The following is an 18920-nucleotide window of genomic DNA, read 5'->3' as shown; positions in this document are numbered from 1 at the left end:
TCTTTCTGGACAGGCTTGTTTCCCGGAAGCCTTAAAGTTGAAAAGGATACACTTCCCAAAAACAGATGGTTTTACTGAATTTTTTACGGAGGGTCTTTCCGACACTGTCAGCCAAGACTTACACAAATCGCGGTCTAGAACCTTTGTCCAAGCATGATTCTGCTTAGGCGCAATAGCCATAGCTTCGCTTTGATACTCGAAATCGCTCTCATTGCTGTCGTTGCCACAGGAGTAGTCCGTAACGTTGGTGTAGGTATCATCATTGACCAACTCTTTATCGTCAACATTGAGGTTGTCAAGAACCATGACCAAGTTGGTTTGGTTGTTGTCAGAGTCGTACATATTGTCCATTTCTTGAAAGAGGAAAAGGGTTAATTTTTTAAAAAGGGATAATTGTTTTATTATCAATGACGGATTTTTTTTTTTTACTTTAAAAATCTCTTACTTTAGCAAACTTTTAAAAAAAATTTAAGTTTCGGTTAGATGAAACAACTTTAAGCCCACTGCTGTGGATGCTCGTACAGCACTGCCCAGCTCAATCATTGCAAAATCCAAATTTTTTTTCACTCAATGTTTTAGGTACTGTGTTGGTTGTGGCTTCCAACGCCTTCAAATTTACTCAATGCTAATCCATATTTTTTTCACTCAATGATATACGAACTGTAATGGTCGGGACTTACAGCCCCTCCCAGCACACTCAATGCTAATCGATATTATTTCACTCAATGTCATATGTACTGTGATGGTAGGGATTTACAGTCCCTCCAAATTTACTAAATGTTTATTAGTTCCATACATGTCGGTTGCATTAACCTGCGCTTTGCGTGGCCCCACAAAAAAAAAAAAAAAAAAAAAAAAAGCAATCCGAATCACTAAATATGATATATACTGCAAAGTCAAAACAATCATTATAATATTGATAAAGGCATTAACTGTAGTGACCGCAATAAACTGGTTCAAACTCTTCAAAAGTGTGCTGAAAGGAAGTACCTTTCGTATATAAACATAAATACATACCGAGTAATACTACCAACATAAATTATATTTTACTTCTATTTTTTCTTTTTATATAATAGGTTGACTTTCCATGTTTCACGTTTTTTTGAAACAAACTCAAAGTTTTGCTCGCATTAAGATTGGTGGTACGTTAGGGAAAGCTATTTTTATTTATTATATATGAAGAAACAATTAATCATATTAATTCTTAGGTCTTTTTTTTTTTGTCATTCCGGTTTTGTAACTTTGAAAACCGTCTTGATACGGTTAAGCAATGATTTATTAGCTGGCTTCAAATCCAAGTACGGCGATACAATATTGGATACACCGGATCCCGTCTGATCTCCGCAGTTAAGCAATATCTGGGCCAGTCAGTACTATGGTGGGGGACCACTTAGGAATACTGGTTGCTGTAATTTTTTTTTCTTTTTTATTTTTTTTTTATTTTTTTTGTCCTCATCTCTGTCGCTTTTAAATAGTTTAGGAGACTCCTCATATGACAATCTTTTGCCGAACCTATGAATGCAGATGAGCCAAAGTTAAAAAACTGACGCATGCTGTAAAAAACAATTCCTTATACGCGTAACCAAAAATTCAGAGCTTCTCAATGATCTTTCCCACATTCTGAAGGTACGTCCGAAAAAAGCTTTCGAACGATTTCACGTATTAAACTACACTTTGCTTTTTTTTTTCTTTGATTCATTAGGTGAAATGAATGTCGATGTGAAAATTAGAACCAGGATGGCATTGCCTAACATGAAGTCTGACACGATCACAAATATTAGTTAATCTACTTAAGCTGGTTAGTTGCCAATTTGAGTACAACTATAAGGACCATATAATCAAAAGCAAGAAAAACAACTACCCCGAAAATGTTAATCAGATACAAGAAGAAGGCATTATAGAATATTAAACCAATAAAGTCTATAATGTTAGTGCCAACAATTACACCTGAAAAAGACGAATTCGAAAGGTTGTCAAGAGGATCGTTAACCTTGGTTCTATCTATACCGTGACAAAGCCTCATAAGATAATCTTATGACTGGGGTTATTGGATGATTACGTCGTGTTTTAATTGGAGCGTTATCTGCCATAAATAGTGTCTCCTCCACTTTTCAAGAGAGTTTAATTAAATAACTTTTAAACAATTTACTGTGGCTTACTTGCTTCAAATCTAATTAATTTGGCCTATGAAAAGGATAATATATTTTGAAATAAGCGAAGTCTGTCGAGCCTAATTTGGAAAAGAAGACAATGAACTGTTTCAATACCTAGGTGATAAAGAAAATTATTCGTAATGTTATGACATACATCGCGCAGCACATTATTAGAAGACGCTTTTTTCGGTTTTGCCATCAGTTTACATTATGGCGGAAATAATGGCAACTATTTGCCATTTACTTCACAAAACTGCCATTTTTTCGGCGTGCAAAAATGGCAGACATGATATTCTATAATAACAAAAGAGGCACAGTGGCCATATTTTTGGCTGGCAAAAATGGCACCTTTAACAGTTGAATGAAGCCAAGAGGTTCACAGCTGCTGTTTTATGGTTTTAAAAAATGGCATCTAATTTAGTTTGTTGAAGACAAATCACTCACACCTTCCATTTCCTGGCTTGTAAAAGTGGGAGTTATGATATTTTATAATAAAAAAACGTTCAAAGTTGCCATTTTTTTAAAACGGACAAACCCTTAACCTTTTTTTTAGACCCATTCTTTTATATTTGGCAGACTCACATTTTCTTATTCATTGTTATTATTGGCAGTAAAGCACGTTTTATTGTATTGTTTATTTACATTTCAGTGGTGTATAGGAAGGTTTGATATAACTTTAATCTTTTTATTTAGGTTTGTGGTTGTATACATGGCAATAAGATATACCATTATAATGCTTGGGTGTTACTTTAGCTTACCTTTGAATCTCTATATACTCTATAAAGGTATTGCTAGAAAATAGTAATATTGTAATTAATTCTACATTTTATTACCAGCCTTAATTTCTGATGTCGATGATTATTTGACCGGTGGTGTTCCTAAAATGTCGTCGTTTGAGTGAAAGTTACACAGAATTAATAGTCTATATGTAAGTAGTATGATATAAACATGAATAAGGGCCCTCACAAGCAACAAAATTATTTTTTTAAAGATCCCGATTAAGGACTTTATTATTATTATTTTTTTTTTTTTTTTTTGTGAAAGGTTACTTCAGACTTCCAAAAGAAAGCTTTTTCCAAAATCCATGACGTTGCTTTTTAATGACCCTTTTTGAACGATTAAAATATAAAGTTCACTCAAAATGCTAACCTATCTGTTATTATTTTTCAAGGACTCTATTGTTTCGATATACTTTTTATTTCTAGAGAAAACAAAATGAACCTATCTCAAATTATTACAGTAGTTGCTGAATCGCAATAAATTTTATTTGGACTTGATGATGATATGAATATGATTATGGAATCAGACATTTCTACACTTTACCGACAACAAAGTCTCCACTACAGTTTTATTGCATTCTCGATGTTGCCTGTTCCATCAGATCGTGAAACTCCCAGTGTTGAAGAGGTGCACTACCAGTAGAATTAGCATCGTCTCGTCTGGTTCTGAACGTATCACAGAGGCGAATCCACTTGTTATTCATCGCTGCAAAGTCCCTTCTACCGTTGATAGCGTCACTGGCATTAAAAGCATCTTCCGTTGCCTTGTTCAAATTCAGCTTTGCTTGAGGTGAGCGAATAACACCCACGTTTACAACGTAATCGGAAAAAAACTCGATCAAAACGTTGGTGCTTGCTGAATCCCATATGACGATGGTAGTGTACTTTTGGAAAGGCATTTGGTTAAATAACATTGGATAGTTAAGAATTGGTAAAGAAAAATGAAGAGGATCACAAACACAACTCTTTTATCAAAAAAAAAAAAACAAAAACATTGGTGAGTTCAGTAGCCCAATTTGGCTGATTTTTCATCTGATAGAAGGATTCTGGGGTCGTTGGATTTTAATCCTTTATTGGGATATTTCGAAAATTTTGGCACTGGAGAAAATTCGATGTTATTGTTAATCGCCTATATATATCCATTTAATTTTTTATTCATCTATTTGGCAAAATTGTAACCTTTCACAAAAAAAAATAAAAAAAAAAATAATAATAAAGTCCTAAATCGGGTTCTTTAAAAAGGCTATTTACCTCTAAAGGTTGAACCGTTTATTTATAACGATCATTATCTATGGAAAATGGTTATATTATACAGATGTACCCAGTTGATCAAAATAACAAAAATAGACTAGAAAAAAACCCCTTTAGGGCCCTCACAAGCAACAAAATTATTTTTTTAAAGATCCTTATTAAGGACTTTATTATTTTTATTTTTTGTAAAAGGTTACTTCAGACTTCGAAAAGATAGCTTTTTTCAAAATCCATGACGTTGCTTTTTAATGACCCTTTTTGAGTGATTAAAATATAAACTTCACTCAAAATGCTAACCTATGTGTTATTATTTTTCAAGGACTCTATTGTTTCGATATACTTTTTATTTCTAGAGAAAACAAAATGAACCTATCTCAAATTGTTACTGTAATTGTTGAATCGAAATAAATTTTTTTGGACTTAATGATGATATGAATATGATTATGGAATCAGACATTTCTACACTTTACCGACAACAAAGTCTCCACTACAGTTTAATTGCATTCTCGATGTTGCCTGTTCCATCAGATCGTGAAACTCCCAGTTTTGAAGAGGTGCACTACCAGTAGAATTAGCAGCGTCTCGTCTGGTTCTGAACGTATCACAGAGGCTAATCCACTTGTTATTCATCGATGCAAAGTCCCTTCTAACGTTGATAGCGTCACTGGCATTAAAAGCATCTTCCGTTGCCTTGTTCAAGTTCAGCTTTGCTTGAGGTGAGCGAATAACACCCACGTTATGAACTTAATCGGAAACCTACTCGATCAAAACGTTGGTGCTTTCTGAATCACATATGACGAAGTTAATGGTAGTGTACTTTTGGAAAGGCATTTTTTTAAATAAAATTGGATAGTTAAGAATTGGTACAGAAAAATTAAGGGAATCACAAACACAACTCTTTTATCAAATAAACAAAAACAAAAACATTTGTGAGTTCAGTAGTCCAACCTGGCTGATTTTTCATCTGATAGAAGGATTATGGGCTTGTTGGATTTTAATTCTTTATTGGGATATTTCAAAGATTTTGGCACTGAAAAAAATTTGAGGTTATTGCTAAACGTCTATATATATTTATTTAATTTTTTATTCATCTATTTGGCAAAATTGTAATCTTTCACAAAAAAAAAAAAAAAAAAAAATAATAAAGTCTTAAATCGGGGTCTTTAAAAAAATAATTTTGTTGCTTGTGAGTGCCCTTACATTATTATACAGATTACATGTTATTGCTTCAGTCATTACAAACATACCCAATTCCAACATATTTCTTTAGACTTTCCGTTATTTTAAAGGGGCTATATAGCTTTACCATCATTATTTGAATGCTATTTATTTTAAAAGATAAATAGAAGTAAAAGAAAGAGAGAAAAAATTGTAAGTCAAAAAACCCTAAAATACACACTAGTAAAGAAGCTAAAAAAGCCGAATGGGCCAATCATGTCGACCAGATACCACTATTATCTTCTTCTGGTTCTTTTTACGTGAAGATTCATTCGCTACCTCTGGTGGAGGGGAACTGTATAAAAAATAATTATCGCATATGATTATACATATATCATGCATGAAAAACAAAAAAATAATTTACAGCACTTCTGCTAGGATGGGGGACTCATCGCGACCCATATCTTTGAAAGCGTCATTGATAGAGTCTGAAACATCAAGATCTTATTGACTCTACATTTTTTTACCTTTTAACGATATTGAAGAAATAAACCGCTAAATTTTTTTTTACTTTTACCTTCTTCTGTTTGTTTGGTTGTCACTTTTAAAGCTCCCCCTTAACAAGCTTTTGGCATACCACATTCTTTTACACTGGTATATGTTGAATCCTTTGTCATTCGCAAGCTTTGCCAGGTGCAACATGTAAAATTTTATATCAGTTGCCGGGATATCCTTCCAGTTTTGTAACACGTCAGGGTGTTCCAGGTCAGTCAAATCATGCTTCAATCTACGTGCCAGTGACTTCAACTGGACTCGTTTGATTTCCAAATCACGTTGTGAAATTGGGACTAGAGGTGGCTTTTGTTGCTCATCGGGAACATCCTTGCCAGTCTTTTGTGTATAAAAGTTGCAGCAGTACATTAAGTCTATCCGAGACCTTCTTTCCTTCAAACTCTTCAGAATTTGTGTCAATCGTTCGTTCACCAAGCTGATCAGGATATTCAATCACTTGGGATCTTTTTACCGACTCGGTGATTCGATCAAGAGCTAAAAAAATATACAAAAAAAACTGATTCAGTCACGATTATCAGAATCTGGGAAGGATATGCTTTACCACTTTGTTTGACGATACTTTTTTGTATCATATTTACATCTTGATCGGTGATGTTTAGTGAAAATTGATTTTTGAACTGATCAGACAGCGCAGCTAGCATTTGTTTGATGTCGGTAACGTCAAGTTCAATTTTGCGAACAGAATTGGTGACTAAAATATTCATGTCAGACATTTGGAAATGTTTGTTTTAAGATATGCTAGTACATGTAATATATTTATCCCACCTTTAGTTACTTCGAGTCTTGTCTGCTTATCTAAATTATGTCATTTTCTGTTTTTTTTTTTTTTTTTTTTTTTTTTCGACGGCATGTCATGTCATGGCGTTTTAAATTTCAAATGACGGGAAAAAAGTCGACGAAAATAGTACTTAAGGTCAAAGACCATAGCTATTAATATATCGTAGCTGTCGACATCTTCCAGGAAACTTTCATCATTAACGTATGTCACTATGAAAGGGAAAAAATTAAAAAGGCGATTTTAAACTTAAGTTACTGAGTATATAAAAAGCACCTTACATATAGACATTACTTACACCGCTTACATTTTCCAAATATAAATCACACTTCCACAAATATCAAAGTTTTCAAATGTCATTCCCGCCCTCTTCTTCGTCAAATGCCAACAGACAAAGAGATAGACTTCCCCGTGAAGCTTTTGAATGTGACAGCTGTTCGATGATCTTTGACAGTTACGGTCAACTCGAAAACCATAAGAGAGTTCATATACGAACAACAACATCTGAAGATACCGATATGCAAGAAAGCAATTACGATTCTGCTGATAATGGAGATGTCAGTGATTACGGTAAAAATAACTACCTTATCTCCTTATTTTAAAAATAACTTACAAGGTAATGTTAGTCTCTACCCCCGTTGGCATGGATGTTGATGATCAAATTAATTATAATTGCGGATGCAGCTTTGAAGAAAATGAAGGCAGGGTTCACGTTTATCAAGTCAGTATAATCGGCTCCAACAAATTCACAAAAGCTGCATTAATGAGCATCCATCTTTCCCAATTGATGCTGCGGCACATGATAGCCAGAGCTGCTTACAGGGACATTGTAAGATATGTTAATACGGTTATTCGGGACCACGATGAGATAATGATGGGTAATAAAAATAAACGTATGATCTTGATATACTAAATTTTCTAACATCACATTGGTAATTCATTCAGAACCCGGAGCCAAAATTAGCTATTGTGAGGTTGTTGATGTTTTAGTCAAAGCTAAATCCAGTGTTCATGGCCACGATTATGATGTCTGTCCCAACGGCTGTAGATTGTATGGGTTGGATGATGAAGAGGACCAATGTATGGAATGTCACAAAAAGCGATATATGACTAGCCCTGAATTGATCAAGATCCCCTACGCCAGTATGAAATTGATGCCTATCGGCGATTTTCTTTCGAATATGTTGACTGATCCTCACACTAGATACCTTCTAAATATAGAGCCAACAGGGAATCAAGTAAAATGCAAATGAGTGATATTTTCGATGGGCAAATGTACAAAGTTCTGGTAAGAAAGGGATTGTTCTCTAATCCTGACGATATCGCCATTGGTATTTAAACGGATAGGTTTGCAAACCAAAAGAAGGGATAAAATTCTTTTACAATCATCCACGTTGTGATATTCAATCTGGATCCTTCCATCAGGTCACAACTTATACTGGTCTTAAAAGTTACAGCTCTCTAAACACTAGACATTAGATACACAAACGAGCATATGTTACAGCTAGCAATTTTACCTGGTCCTAAAAAACCTACACATCTGGATTCATTCTTGGGGCCCATCATCGCCGAGTTAATCGATTTGGAAACCCATGGGCCTGTTCTTAAACGTGGTGATATAGAAATCTGTCGCTCCAAAGTTTATTTGTTGCTGGCTTTTGGTCATATTCCAGTTGTGGTGGATATGGCTCACATCGGTTCTCATACCAGTTCATTCGGTTGTCATTTTTGGGAATCGGAAAAGAGAATTCCAGAAAATAAGTCGCATGGAAAATTTTTTGACCATAGTTCTGCCCCATTGTGACCACGGTAAAACTACATGACTGGAAATCCTGTAAGTATAAAAACTTGATCTTTTGTTTTCTCGAGACCATTAAAGTGTACCTACTATAGATAAAAATCATTTACCAACCTAGTGTTTTAAATGAGCTATCGACATTTTCTGGCTCCTCATTTTTGGCGTTGGACGAGCTCCATCTTTTGACCAGAGGTATCGGCAAACATTTATACGATCTGATCACAGTAAACATTTCCAAAGATCCAAAATAATACTATACAAAGCGAGATAAAACCGTCTCAATCGCCAACTATCCTTTCTACATCTTAAGAAACAATTTGGATATTATTGAGGATTGTATCACTTCATCGAGAAAGCATGTCCCTGCTTCTTTCCAGGGTAGTTTCGACAAGGTTTTTGAAACGATTGATGATACACGTGCGGTGGAATGGTTGGACTTCCTTTTGTACATTGTTCCCACATTGGTTGTGCCCTGCCTGCCTAACATGTCTGCCAAAAACAACGTGCTGGGATTGCTCAAAGGTTGCGCTCTTGCACTGCAGTGGGATCTTACACCAGATCTAATCAGTGAAATGGAGGGGTAAGTTTGCATACTAAAGTAAGGGGAATTCAGTTATTTAACAGAAATATATTACCTTTGACAGCTTCTTTGGGAATTGGCACACCTATTTTCTGGAGCAAGTCAATTTAAAGATCATCTCTCGGAGCTTGTTCGTCCGGTTCAGCGTTACTTGAATCACGTTCCATACCTTATCAAGTAGCAAGGTCCCTTGAGGTGTTACTCTGCATGATCTATGGAGAGAGTCATTGGTGTATACTCCAATCTGATTAAATCAAGAAGAATGTGCGGTAGAAATGCAAGTATGTCCATCGAAAGATTTGCAATTCGTAATTTCATCAGCGGCATTATGGATATTACGAGGGAAATTGATTTGATCGTACCAGCCGGACCAGATGACATCGATTTCATGAATCTTCCTGATAGCCTGGATGATGTACAGCTTTGAGGGCCATTTGGTGGTAACGCCTCTCTGAATGGTCAGATGATTGAAGGTATCAGATGTAGCCAAGTAAAGGATGTCTTATCTAGATATTACCGAAGATCTAGTGGTCTTAATGCTGCTACTTCTTTCGGTGATTCTGAAATTGACATTGCTTCTCGTGCTTGGATAAACAACAATGTTAACACCTCCAGCATGTACCGGAGACGAATGAACGAGATAATTCCGGGAAATCATTACGTGATGTTTACCACCAGCTATAAAAATTATGTTGATTCCTGTTTTCATTGAATTAGCTTCTCCCGCATTTTCTTTTTCTATTTTTATGTTAGTCATCTCCACGTTTCCCGTCGCTGTTGGCTTGTAGGTGCTGTTCAGTTCTTTTTTAAGCATGTTGACTTCAATAATATCGCACAATTTTTTGCCCTAGTCGAAGTCATGAAACACCACGACTTACAACGACATGACAAGGCTGTTCCAATTATCAAGGCTCGTTCAGGCTCATCGCAAGCAACATTCGCGGTCATCCATGTGGCAGACATTGAACATCATGTTGGGTGAATTGAGTTTTCTCCCAATGGAAACCAGTTCTACGTCATTCCCGCCTACTATGTTTTCAACGATAATCTTCAAGCAAATGAAAGAAACAGTTCCATTTTTTAAGTTTTTGTTAATTGTCATTCGTTTCATTACTTTTTTTTTTTTTTTTCGGAACACATGTCGAATAAAATAAGGTCATATTTTCTTTTGGCAAAATTATAAAAAAGAATCACAGAACCGAAAAAAAAGAACTTTAAAAAAATAAAAAAAATAAATCTGGTTTTTAAAATAATAAAAAAATGGCAGTTTGTTATTATTTGCTTCACAGGCGCAAAATTTTTTTTTATACGGTAACAGATCAAATTCGGATCAAAGTCGCATCAAATTTTTTGGAATATACCAATCTAATTTTATCTTCGAGATAGTTTTTATAACATCTAAACTACATATTGACGGTTCCAGAGATGTTTTTGAAGTATTTTTGTTATTTTTGTTATGATATTGTGATCATTTGTAGCAATCTTTTACTCAAATCTTATTGGCTGGGGATATCGAACAAATAAAAAAAATGACAGTTATTTTTCCATTTAATTCACAGCTGCTGTTACGTCCGCCATAGTGAGCTGGTTGCAGTTTTAAATGTTAATTATTTATTTTATTGAAAAGAACGAAAGTAAGATTTATTTATCCTGATACTTCAGGACAATTTGTTATGTGAAAGAATTACTACTTTAATGAGCTAAAAAGCAAACGGCACATGGATTAAAATGCAGGCAATGATTATTCTGTATAAGAGGCAACGTAAAATATAAAAAGAAGGGGAATAACCAAAATGTTCTAAATGAATGTTAGGTTAGTTTATGTTGAGAAGAATCAAAATTGATACGTACTAATTTCTTTTCTATACAGATAAGCCGTCACAACGGTAGAAACAGGTAGCGTAAGTCTGAAGAGATAACTAGGGAAAAGAAAAGCCATAAACGAAAAACACTTACTCCTAGCACTGGCGTAGTATACTGTCAGCACGGCCTTTATAAACCTGTCTATGCTGATTTAAAATAGAGATAAGTAAGAGGAGAGACTTCAGAGATGGAATGATGAATGTACCAGAGTATAATTGCAAAAGAAGTGACTCCAGACGTTTATTGCACTACGTCGTTTCCAGAAATAAGAGCCAATTAATTTTTTTTTTTTTAAAAAAATACTGATTTTTTGATGTAAAAAGATAAAAAATAAAAATAAAAAATAAATAAGAAGAAAAAAGGAAAAAGGAAAAAGGAAAAACGAAAAACGAAAAACGAAAAACGAAAAACGAAAAACGTAAAACGAAAAACGAAAAACGAAAAACGAAAAAGGAAAGAGGAAAAAGGAGAAAGGAAAAGGGAAAAAGAAAAAAGGAGAAAAGATTAAGAAAACAAAACAAAACAAAGACTTCGTTTATATGTACTTTTTAGTGGTAGGTGTTTCAACAGAGGGATGACTGGAGGCAGATGAGTTTTTTTTTTGTAAAAGCGGCTTCTTGATAACAGGACTTTTAGACAGACACTCGGCTGCTTCGGGTGAATGGAATGAATGACTAATTTCAAGGTTTGGATCTCAATGTTTATTTACCCAATGGGCGTAAATTTTAGCCCATAGACGGATATCGTCTGCTGCAAGTAAATGGAACGGATAAAGACGCTTAAAGGTTTTGTGCAACTTTTATATTTTGCTCAAAATGAAAGAACAGTTTCCCCTCCTCGGATATTTACCATTCTTGAGTATATGAAGTAATTATATTTTTTTGTGTATCGTTACTAGCAAACATGAACGGATACTCGCTGACTGGCAGCTATCCGCCCAGATTTGAACCTATGTTTACCCCTAGACGACTATTCAGTCATTCGTTTGCTTTTACTTTGTTTAAGTAAGTTTGTTTAGTCTAGATTTGGGATTATCAAATGCGATTTAATTTAATATTGTTTTATAGTGTAATTGAAAACAACAGTAGGTAGATATTACAGTTTTACTTTAACTTAAACTCGAAAAATATTATTTATCTAGAACGAAAGAGTTTTATTTTTTTTTCTCAAACTAAACAAATGTCTTTTAAAATGTGTGAAAGGGAATTTCCGAATTCTATGGTCGATTTTATTGTATGAGGTCCGAATCATTTGATTGAATATGTAAATGAAAATGTTTAAAGTCGGCAAAAAACAAATGGAATGACCTTATGAATAAGACGTCAATTGTAATTGGTTTTTTTTAAGTCTTTATTTCATTCTTTATTTTGGCACAATTTAATACCAGATATAGAACATATAGAACATATAGGCTGAAGTCATAACCTTTTTGTCATGACTCGTCTGAATGTCTGTTGCAGATTACAACGCAGGATGGGTCAGATACCTTTGTAAAACCTAGTGTGCTACTCATACGTGTCACACCTCTCGTCGACTTTTTGCCGGCAGTTATACATGTCACATTATAACCAGTTTATTTTATCAAGTCCATTGTCATTGTTCGAAGTAATAGGTCTTCGTTATTTCTGGTCTTTTCGCATCCCATTTAACTTCAGTTTCCTTTGTAACTCAAACTTTCTGTTTTCTTGGAGATAATGTCAGGCCATGCTAGTTCCTGTAGCTGTCTTCGGAAACATCCGAAATGTGTTCGGTACCGCAGATAGAACCTAAACCTACTATTATCTACAGTGTTTCTTTGTTAATCCTATCCTGAATCCTTGCTCAACCGTCTTTACAAGTATTTGAAAGACCGTTTGTGTAATTATATCTATTCTGATTTAAAGGTCTCCAAAGTATTTTTAATCTTCTATATTAATGCAACTTTCTGTTCTTTCTTCCATTCTGTTAAATGTACATATACAAGTTTTGTCGTATTTGGACAAATCTAAATAGTGATTCGGCCGAATCGTATCTTGGCTTTCCTTTTGACATGTCCTATAAACAAATCGCAAAACCGAAAAAAACGTCTTCTAATAATGTGCTGAACGGTCGGTGACGAAACATTACGAATCATTTTCTTTAAAACTTAGGTATTGAAACAGTTGATTATCTTCTTTTCCAAATAAGGCTCGACAGACTTCGCTTATTTCAAAATGTATTATCCTTTTCATAGGCCGAATTAATTATATTTGCAGCAAGTAAGCAACAGTAAATTGTTTAAAAGTTATTTAATTAAACTCTCTTGAAAGGTGGAGGAGACACTATTTATGACAGATAACGCTCAAATCAAAACACGACGTAAACATCCAATAACCTCAGCCATAAGATTATCTTATGAGGCTTTGTCACAATATAGATAGAGCTAAGGTTAAAGTTCCTCCTGACAACCTTTCGAACTCGTCTTTCTCACGTGTAATTGTTGGCACTAACATTCTAGACTTTATTCGTTTAATATTCTATAATGCCTTCTTCTTGTATCTGATTAATATTTTCGCGGTAGTTGTTTTTCTTGCTTTTGATTATATGGTCCTTATAGTTGTACTCGAATTGGCAACTAACCAGCATAAGCAGATTGACCAATATTTGTGATTGTGTCAGACTTCATGTTAGGCAATGCCATCCTGGTTCTAATTTTCACATCGACTTTCATTTCACCTAATAAATCAAAGAAAAAAAAAGCAAAGTGTAGTTTAATATGTGAAATTGTTGGAAAGCTTTTTTTAGGACGTACCTTTAGGAAGTGAGAAAGATTATTGAGAAGCTCTGAACTTTTTGTTACGCGTATAAGGAATTGTTTTTTACAGCATGCGTATGTTTTTTAACTTTGGCTCATCTGCATTCACAGGTTCGGCAAAAGATTTTCATTTGAGGAGTCTTCTAAACTAATTAAAAGCAACAGAGATGAGGACAAAAAAAATAAAAAATAAAATAAAAAAGAAAAAAAAAATTACAGCAACCAGTATTCCTAAGTGGTCCCCCACCATAGTACTGACTGGCCCAGATATTGCTTAACTGCGGAGATCAGACGGGATCCGGTGTATCCAATATTGTATCGCCGTACTTGGATTTGGAAGCCAGCTAATAAATCAATGCTTAACCGTATCAAGCCGGCTTTCAAAGTTACAAAACCGGAATGACAAAAAAAAAGACCCAAGAATTGATATGATTAATTGTTTCTTGATCTAAAATAAATAAAAATAGCTTTCCCTAACGTGCCACCAATCTTAAAGAGACCAAAATTTTGAATTTGTATCAAAAAAAAGTGAAACATGGAAAGCCAACCTATTATATGAAAAGAAAAAATAGAAGTTAAAAATAATTTTTATTGGTAGTTTTAATCGCCATGTATTTATTTTTTTATACGAAAGGTACTTCATTTCAGCACATTTCTGAAGAGTTTGTACCAGTTTCTCGCGGTCACTACTGTTGATGCCTTTATCAATATTATCATGATTGTTTTAACTTTGCAGTATATATCATATTTAGTGATTCGGATAGCTTTTTTTTTTTTTTTTTTTTGCGGTGCCAAGCAATTCGTAGGTTAAAGCAACCGACATGTATGAGACTGATAAACATTTAGTAAATTGGGACGAACTGTAAATCCCTACCATGACAGTACATATGACATTGAGCGAGCTGGGAGGGGCTGTAAGTCCCGACCATTACAGTGGGTATATCATTGAGTGAAAAAAATATGGATTAGCATTGAGTGAGCTGGGAGGGGCTGTAAGTCCCGACCATCACAGTACATAAAACACTGAGTGAAAAAATGTGTATTAGCATTGAGTGAGCTGGGAGGGGCTGTAAGTCCCGACCATTACAGTACGTATATCATTGCGTGAAAAAAATATGGATTAGCATTGAGTAAATTTGAAGGTGTTGGAAGTCACAACCAACACATTACCTAAAACATTGAGTGTTTTTTTTTTGGATTTTCCATTGATTCAGAAGGGCAGTGCTGTACAATCATCCCCAGCAGTGGGCTTAAAGTTGTTTCATCTAACCGAAATTAAAAAATAAAACTTAAAAAGTTTCCTAAAGTAAGAGATTTTTAAAGTAAAAAAAAAGTTCCGTCTTTGATAATAAAACAATTATCCCTTTTTAAAAAATTCACCCTTTTCCTCTTTCAAGAAATGGACAATACGTACGACTCTCACAACAACCAAGCCAACTTGGTCATGGTTCTTGACAACCTCAATGTTAACGATAAAGAGTTGGTCAATGATGATACCTACACCAACGTTACGGACTAGTCCTATGGCAAGGACAGCAATGAGAGCGATTTCGAGGATCAAAGCGGAGATATGGCTATTGCGCCTAAGCAGAATCAAGCTTGGACAAAGATTCGAGACCGCGGAATGTGTAAGTCTTGGCTGACAGTGTCGGAAAGATCCTTAGTAGGATATTCAGTAAAACCATCCGTTTTTCGGAAGTTTATCCTTTTCAACTTTAAGGTCTGGGAAACAAGCCTGTTCAGAAAGAAAGGAAAAAGGTTTTGAAAGCCCACTGGAGAGTTGTTCTTGCTTTGGTCAGCACGTTTTGTGGTGCTGTCGCTGCAATTAAACGACGTGATGCAAGTGGTAAAGTTGCCTCTGACGAGTTAACAATTATGATTAGATTTGTCCTAAAATATTAGGATTTAGAGCAGACATTTCTATAAATATGTGGGTAATAGCCTCAAGCTTTTTGAGCAAAATTATGAAGTTCTTTTCAAATACTTCCCTTGCTTTAAGGAATGTAATGATACCCGTTAAGTGTAAAATCAGTTAAAGCGCAGAGATCGCAAGATTCAGGCAAAGAGGGAAAAGGTAATGAAAATTAGAGTGGCTACCTCTTCAGCTCCACTTAACCATGCTATGTCGTGAGCCTCGATGTCATCAATTGAGCAATTGGCGTTAGAATAACCTCTTACTAAATTAGACAGATCAAAAGATGACGAACACTAAATTAGTATACTTCAGAGCTAACATTAGTCAAAGAACTAATTTAATACCATATTCAATATATATAAAAACCAACAAAAATAATACAATAATACAGTATCTTTATTCTCATCAAAAAGTCTCGTTAATACGTTTAGTTACGAAGGAATTTAACTACAAGTTCCTATCTCTATAAAATATCAACCAATCATCTGGTATCACTTTAACGACCGACTTCCCTCTTATTTTACCTGATACTGATTCTAGTAGGCCGGCAACAGTCGATGACGATGAGGATGCCATGAGTGACGGATGGTTGGCAGTACGTCGTATTGGACGTAAAAAGAGCAAGAAAGATGCGTATTTGGGCACGAATCATAAAGAGCCTTTGGATGAATTGGAAAAGATCCAATCCGAAGGAGACGAGAACTTTAGGAATTTCCTCAAAAAGATGGATTATGCCCGTGATATCGAACTTTGTCACGTAGAGAAAAGAACGCAAACATCGTGAACGAGAAAGAGATTATACCTTGTTCAAGAAAAACTTAAAGAATTTTGGGGCTGACGAGACGGCATTGCTTTATTATAAGCTTAATCGTGAGAAAGCCTTAGATCGATCTCGAGAACGATCAACAAAAGCAAAGCTTGCCAGAGAATCATAAATTTTGGAGTTTATTTTTAATCCATTTTAATAACTTTATAACGTGATTTTTTATTTTAGTTTGAGGAGCTTTCAAATCATTTCATGACCCAAACATGAAACACCAGGCCAATTTTTAATCTGAAGTGTTCATATGAGTCTATGATATAACCATGAAGTTTCAAGAAGTTACTGAAGCTAAAATGTGAACGAACACGTGAAATGGCAGCAACCTCAGCAGGATTAACAGAATGTGATTTGTGGTATCTGTACGATCCCATATCGCTTTCGTCGCGCTAAAGCTCAACAATCATGTTCTGAATGATGATACGTGCTTTCCTGATCGTATCAAGGTCATCATTTTTCCATTGTCTTGCAGGATTACTGATAATAGCAAATCATTCCTGCGACACACCAAACACTCTCTCCACATCCTTTCGACATGCTTCTTGTGCTTTGGCAAAGTTTTTGTTAAGAGCAAAAGTAGGCTAATATCGTATATGCTACGTATTGCTTGTAGAAACAATAGTTACATTTTCATCACAGGTCTAGGGATGGAACACATCTTGGCAATGTTCGCATAGTTAGGGTATATCCCGTCACCAAGATAATACCACGAATTGAACTCTTCGTCACTAATGTTACGCTTGATATCGTGACCTCTTTCTTTCTTATACCTATCAAAATATCCGATCTATTGAGAACATTGGTAGTATTGTGCGAGCAAGGGAAACCAAAATTGGTAGGCGAGATTCACAAATTGTAAGATGCCACATCGTCAAGAATAATGGTTCGCGTCTTGTCTTTGTCCGTATACTGCCCATGATATGCTGTTAGGCAGTTTTTACCTCGCCAGTAAATGTAATCTGTCGTATTTGACACCTAATTCCATGAATACAATTACTCTTATCTTGTCACTCGATTATAATATATATTACCTATGTGCTAAAAGCACTATATCGCGAATATATTCCTACTGGTACGATAAAGTACTAGCTCCGTCATATGTCAAACTGAGATCAGATGTCATATTCGTTTATGGATTGGCCGAGTAACTGCTGAATCTTTTTTGTTTTAGAAATCCAATCAAGAACCCTGTCATTGAATGCATAAACTATAATGCTCTAGAAATGCCGGGTATGGGTCAATTAGCTTCTTGTATGTAACTATAAGCTATTTCTCATATGTAACTGATTTCTAAATCTAATTCTACCATTTCCTATTTTGCGGGTAAATAGTCAATTCGATGTGCGCAGGTAAAATTTTGAAGTAAAAATTGAATATTAGAAGGACCTCTATTTTTATCATGACAAACTCTCCAACTTGTAAAAAAGGATTATAGAGTCTCATTTCTTTACTTGCTTTATTTTTCAACTTACGATTCCCTTTTCTATCCTCAATTATCGCAACATCCACCCTGCAGAAGGTCTATAATGATACAAGGTTTATTTGTAAAAAATTTACAAGAACTTTTGTAGAAGCTGGGATTGCTGTTGGTGATAGAGCAGATCGCATTGTTGTAATTCCCAGCAGATCGCATTGTTGTAATTCCCAGCATATCAATATCTTCAGATAATCCCAACGTACCATTTACCCTCCTTCGACGTCAATTTTTTGTCCAACCTGCATTTGGAATGAACATCAACAAATGGCAAAGTCAAACTCTTTCCTTCACTACTATTTGTCTTCTTAAACCCGTTTTCACGAACGGTCAATTTTATGTTGCTTTGTCTCGATTACGTGATTCTGCTAATCTTAAATTAATGTTACTGAATGAGCGGCCATTATCAACCCTCTCAGACAACGTTGTATTTAACGAAGTCATAACTAAGACACAAAATTAAGTACAAAGTAATCAATATGAATAGAATTTATTTTTATACCATTTATAAGCATTGAGTTGCGTCGGGGTTCGCCGCAAACTTGTCATGGCCCCCAGAAAGAGCGTAGGTTATTTTTACCGTAGCGAAGCGAAGGTCAAATAGTTGCAAAAGTGGGCTGGGCCGTGTTCTCGTTTAAGTAAAAAAGTATTCTCATTACACGTTTTCCAGTGATGAAAGATCAATGAACATCAGATTTCTCATTTGCCTTTTGGTGAAGACAAAATCTGTTTCAATCATTACGACATCAAAAAGGGAAACCTTGAATGTCGAGGTGGGCAATGAAATAATGAGCATAAACATTTTTTTAACTTTATTCTTTTGTAAATTGGACCTGCAAACAAAGTCCAGACTTTTTTTTTTAGTATCTGACAGAAAAAGTGACTTTTGTTTAAGAAATACACTAACACGTCATCAATTGGCGGGGCGCAGCGGGTTTTTTTATTTTAAACATGGACTATATTTTTTTTTATTTTTTTCTTCTTTTTCTTTAAACAAGTCTTCCAAAA

At 35.0% G+C, this 18920-nt stretch overlaps 3 protein-coding genes across 3 annotated transcripts; 1 reads left to right on the top strand and 2 right to left on the bottom strand.

Moving 5' to 3' along the window:
• Positions 1-2663: 2663 nt before the first annotated feature.
• On the top strand, positions 2664-2995 carry EV154DRAFT_529817 (uncharacterized protein; the record flags this gene model as incomplete). Its single annotated transcript, XM_051603709.1, has 2 exons — positions 2664-2804; positions 2939-2995. Coding segments are annotated over 2 exons (198 nt in total), but the record flags the coding sequence as incomplete, so codon positions are not given.
• A 506-nt stretch (positions 2996-3501) lies between these two features.
• Positions 3502-3831, bottom strand: EV154DRAFT_487729 (uncharacterized protein; the record flags this gene model as incomplete). Its single annotated transcript, XM_051599004.1, has 1 exon — positions 3502-3831. One exon carries the CDS (start codon positions 3829-3831, stop codon positions 3502-3504), a length of 330 nt encoding a protein of 109 aa, XP_051451181.1.
• Positions 3832-4300: 469 nt separating this feature from the next.
• EV154DRAFT_607559 (uncharacterized protein) lies at positions 4301-6627 on the bottom strand (the record flags this gene model as incomplete). The annotated part of the gene is made up of 6 exons (XM_051607619.1): positions 4301-4926; positions 5662-5696; positions 5766-5829; positions 5992-6223; positions 6279-6388; positions 6456-6627. The coding sequence occupies 6 exons, from the start codon at positions 6625-6627 to the stop codon at positions 4643-4645; spliced, it is 897 nt and encodes a 298-aa protein (XP_051451180.1). The 3' UTR covers positions 4301-4642.
• Between the last annotated feature and the right edge of the window lie 12293 nt (positions 6628-18920).

The sequence above is a fragment of the Mucor mucedo genome, assembly GCF_025094135.1.
Source record: "Mucor mucedo strain NRRL 3635 chromosome Unknown EV154scaffold_199, whole genome shotgun sequence".
NCBI classification, from domain to species: domain Eukaryota; kingdom Fungi; phylum Mucoromycota; class Mucoromycetes; order Mucorales; family Mucoraceae; genus Mucor; species Mucor mucedo.
Note: the sequence above shows the minus strand (reverse complement) of the source record. Positions and strands in the feature narration are given on the sequence as shown.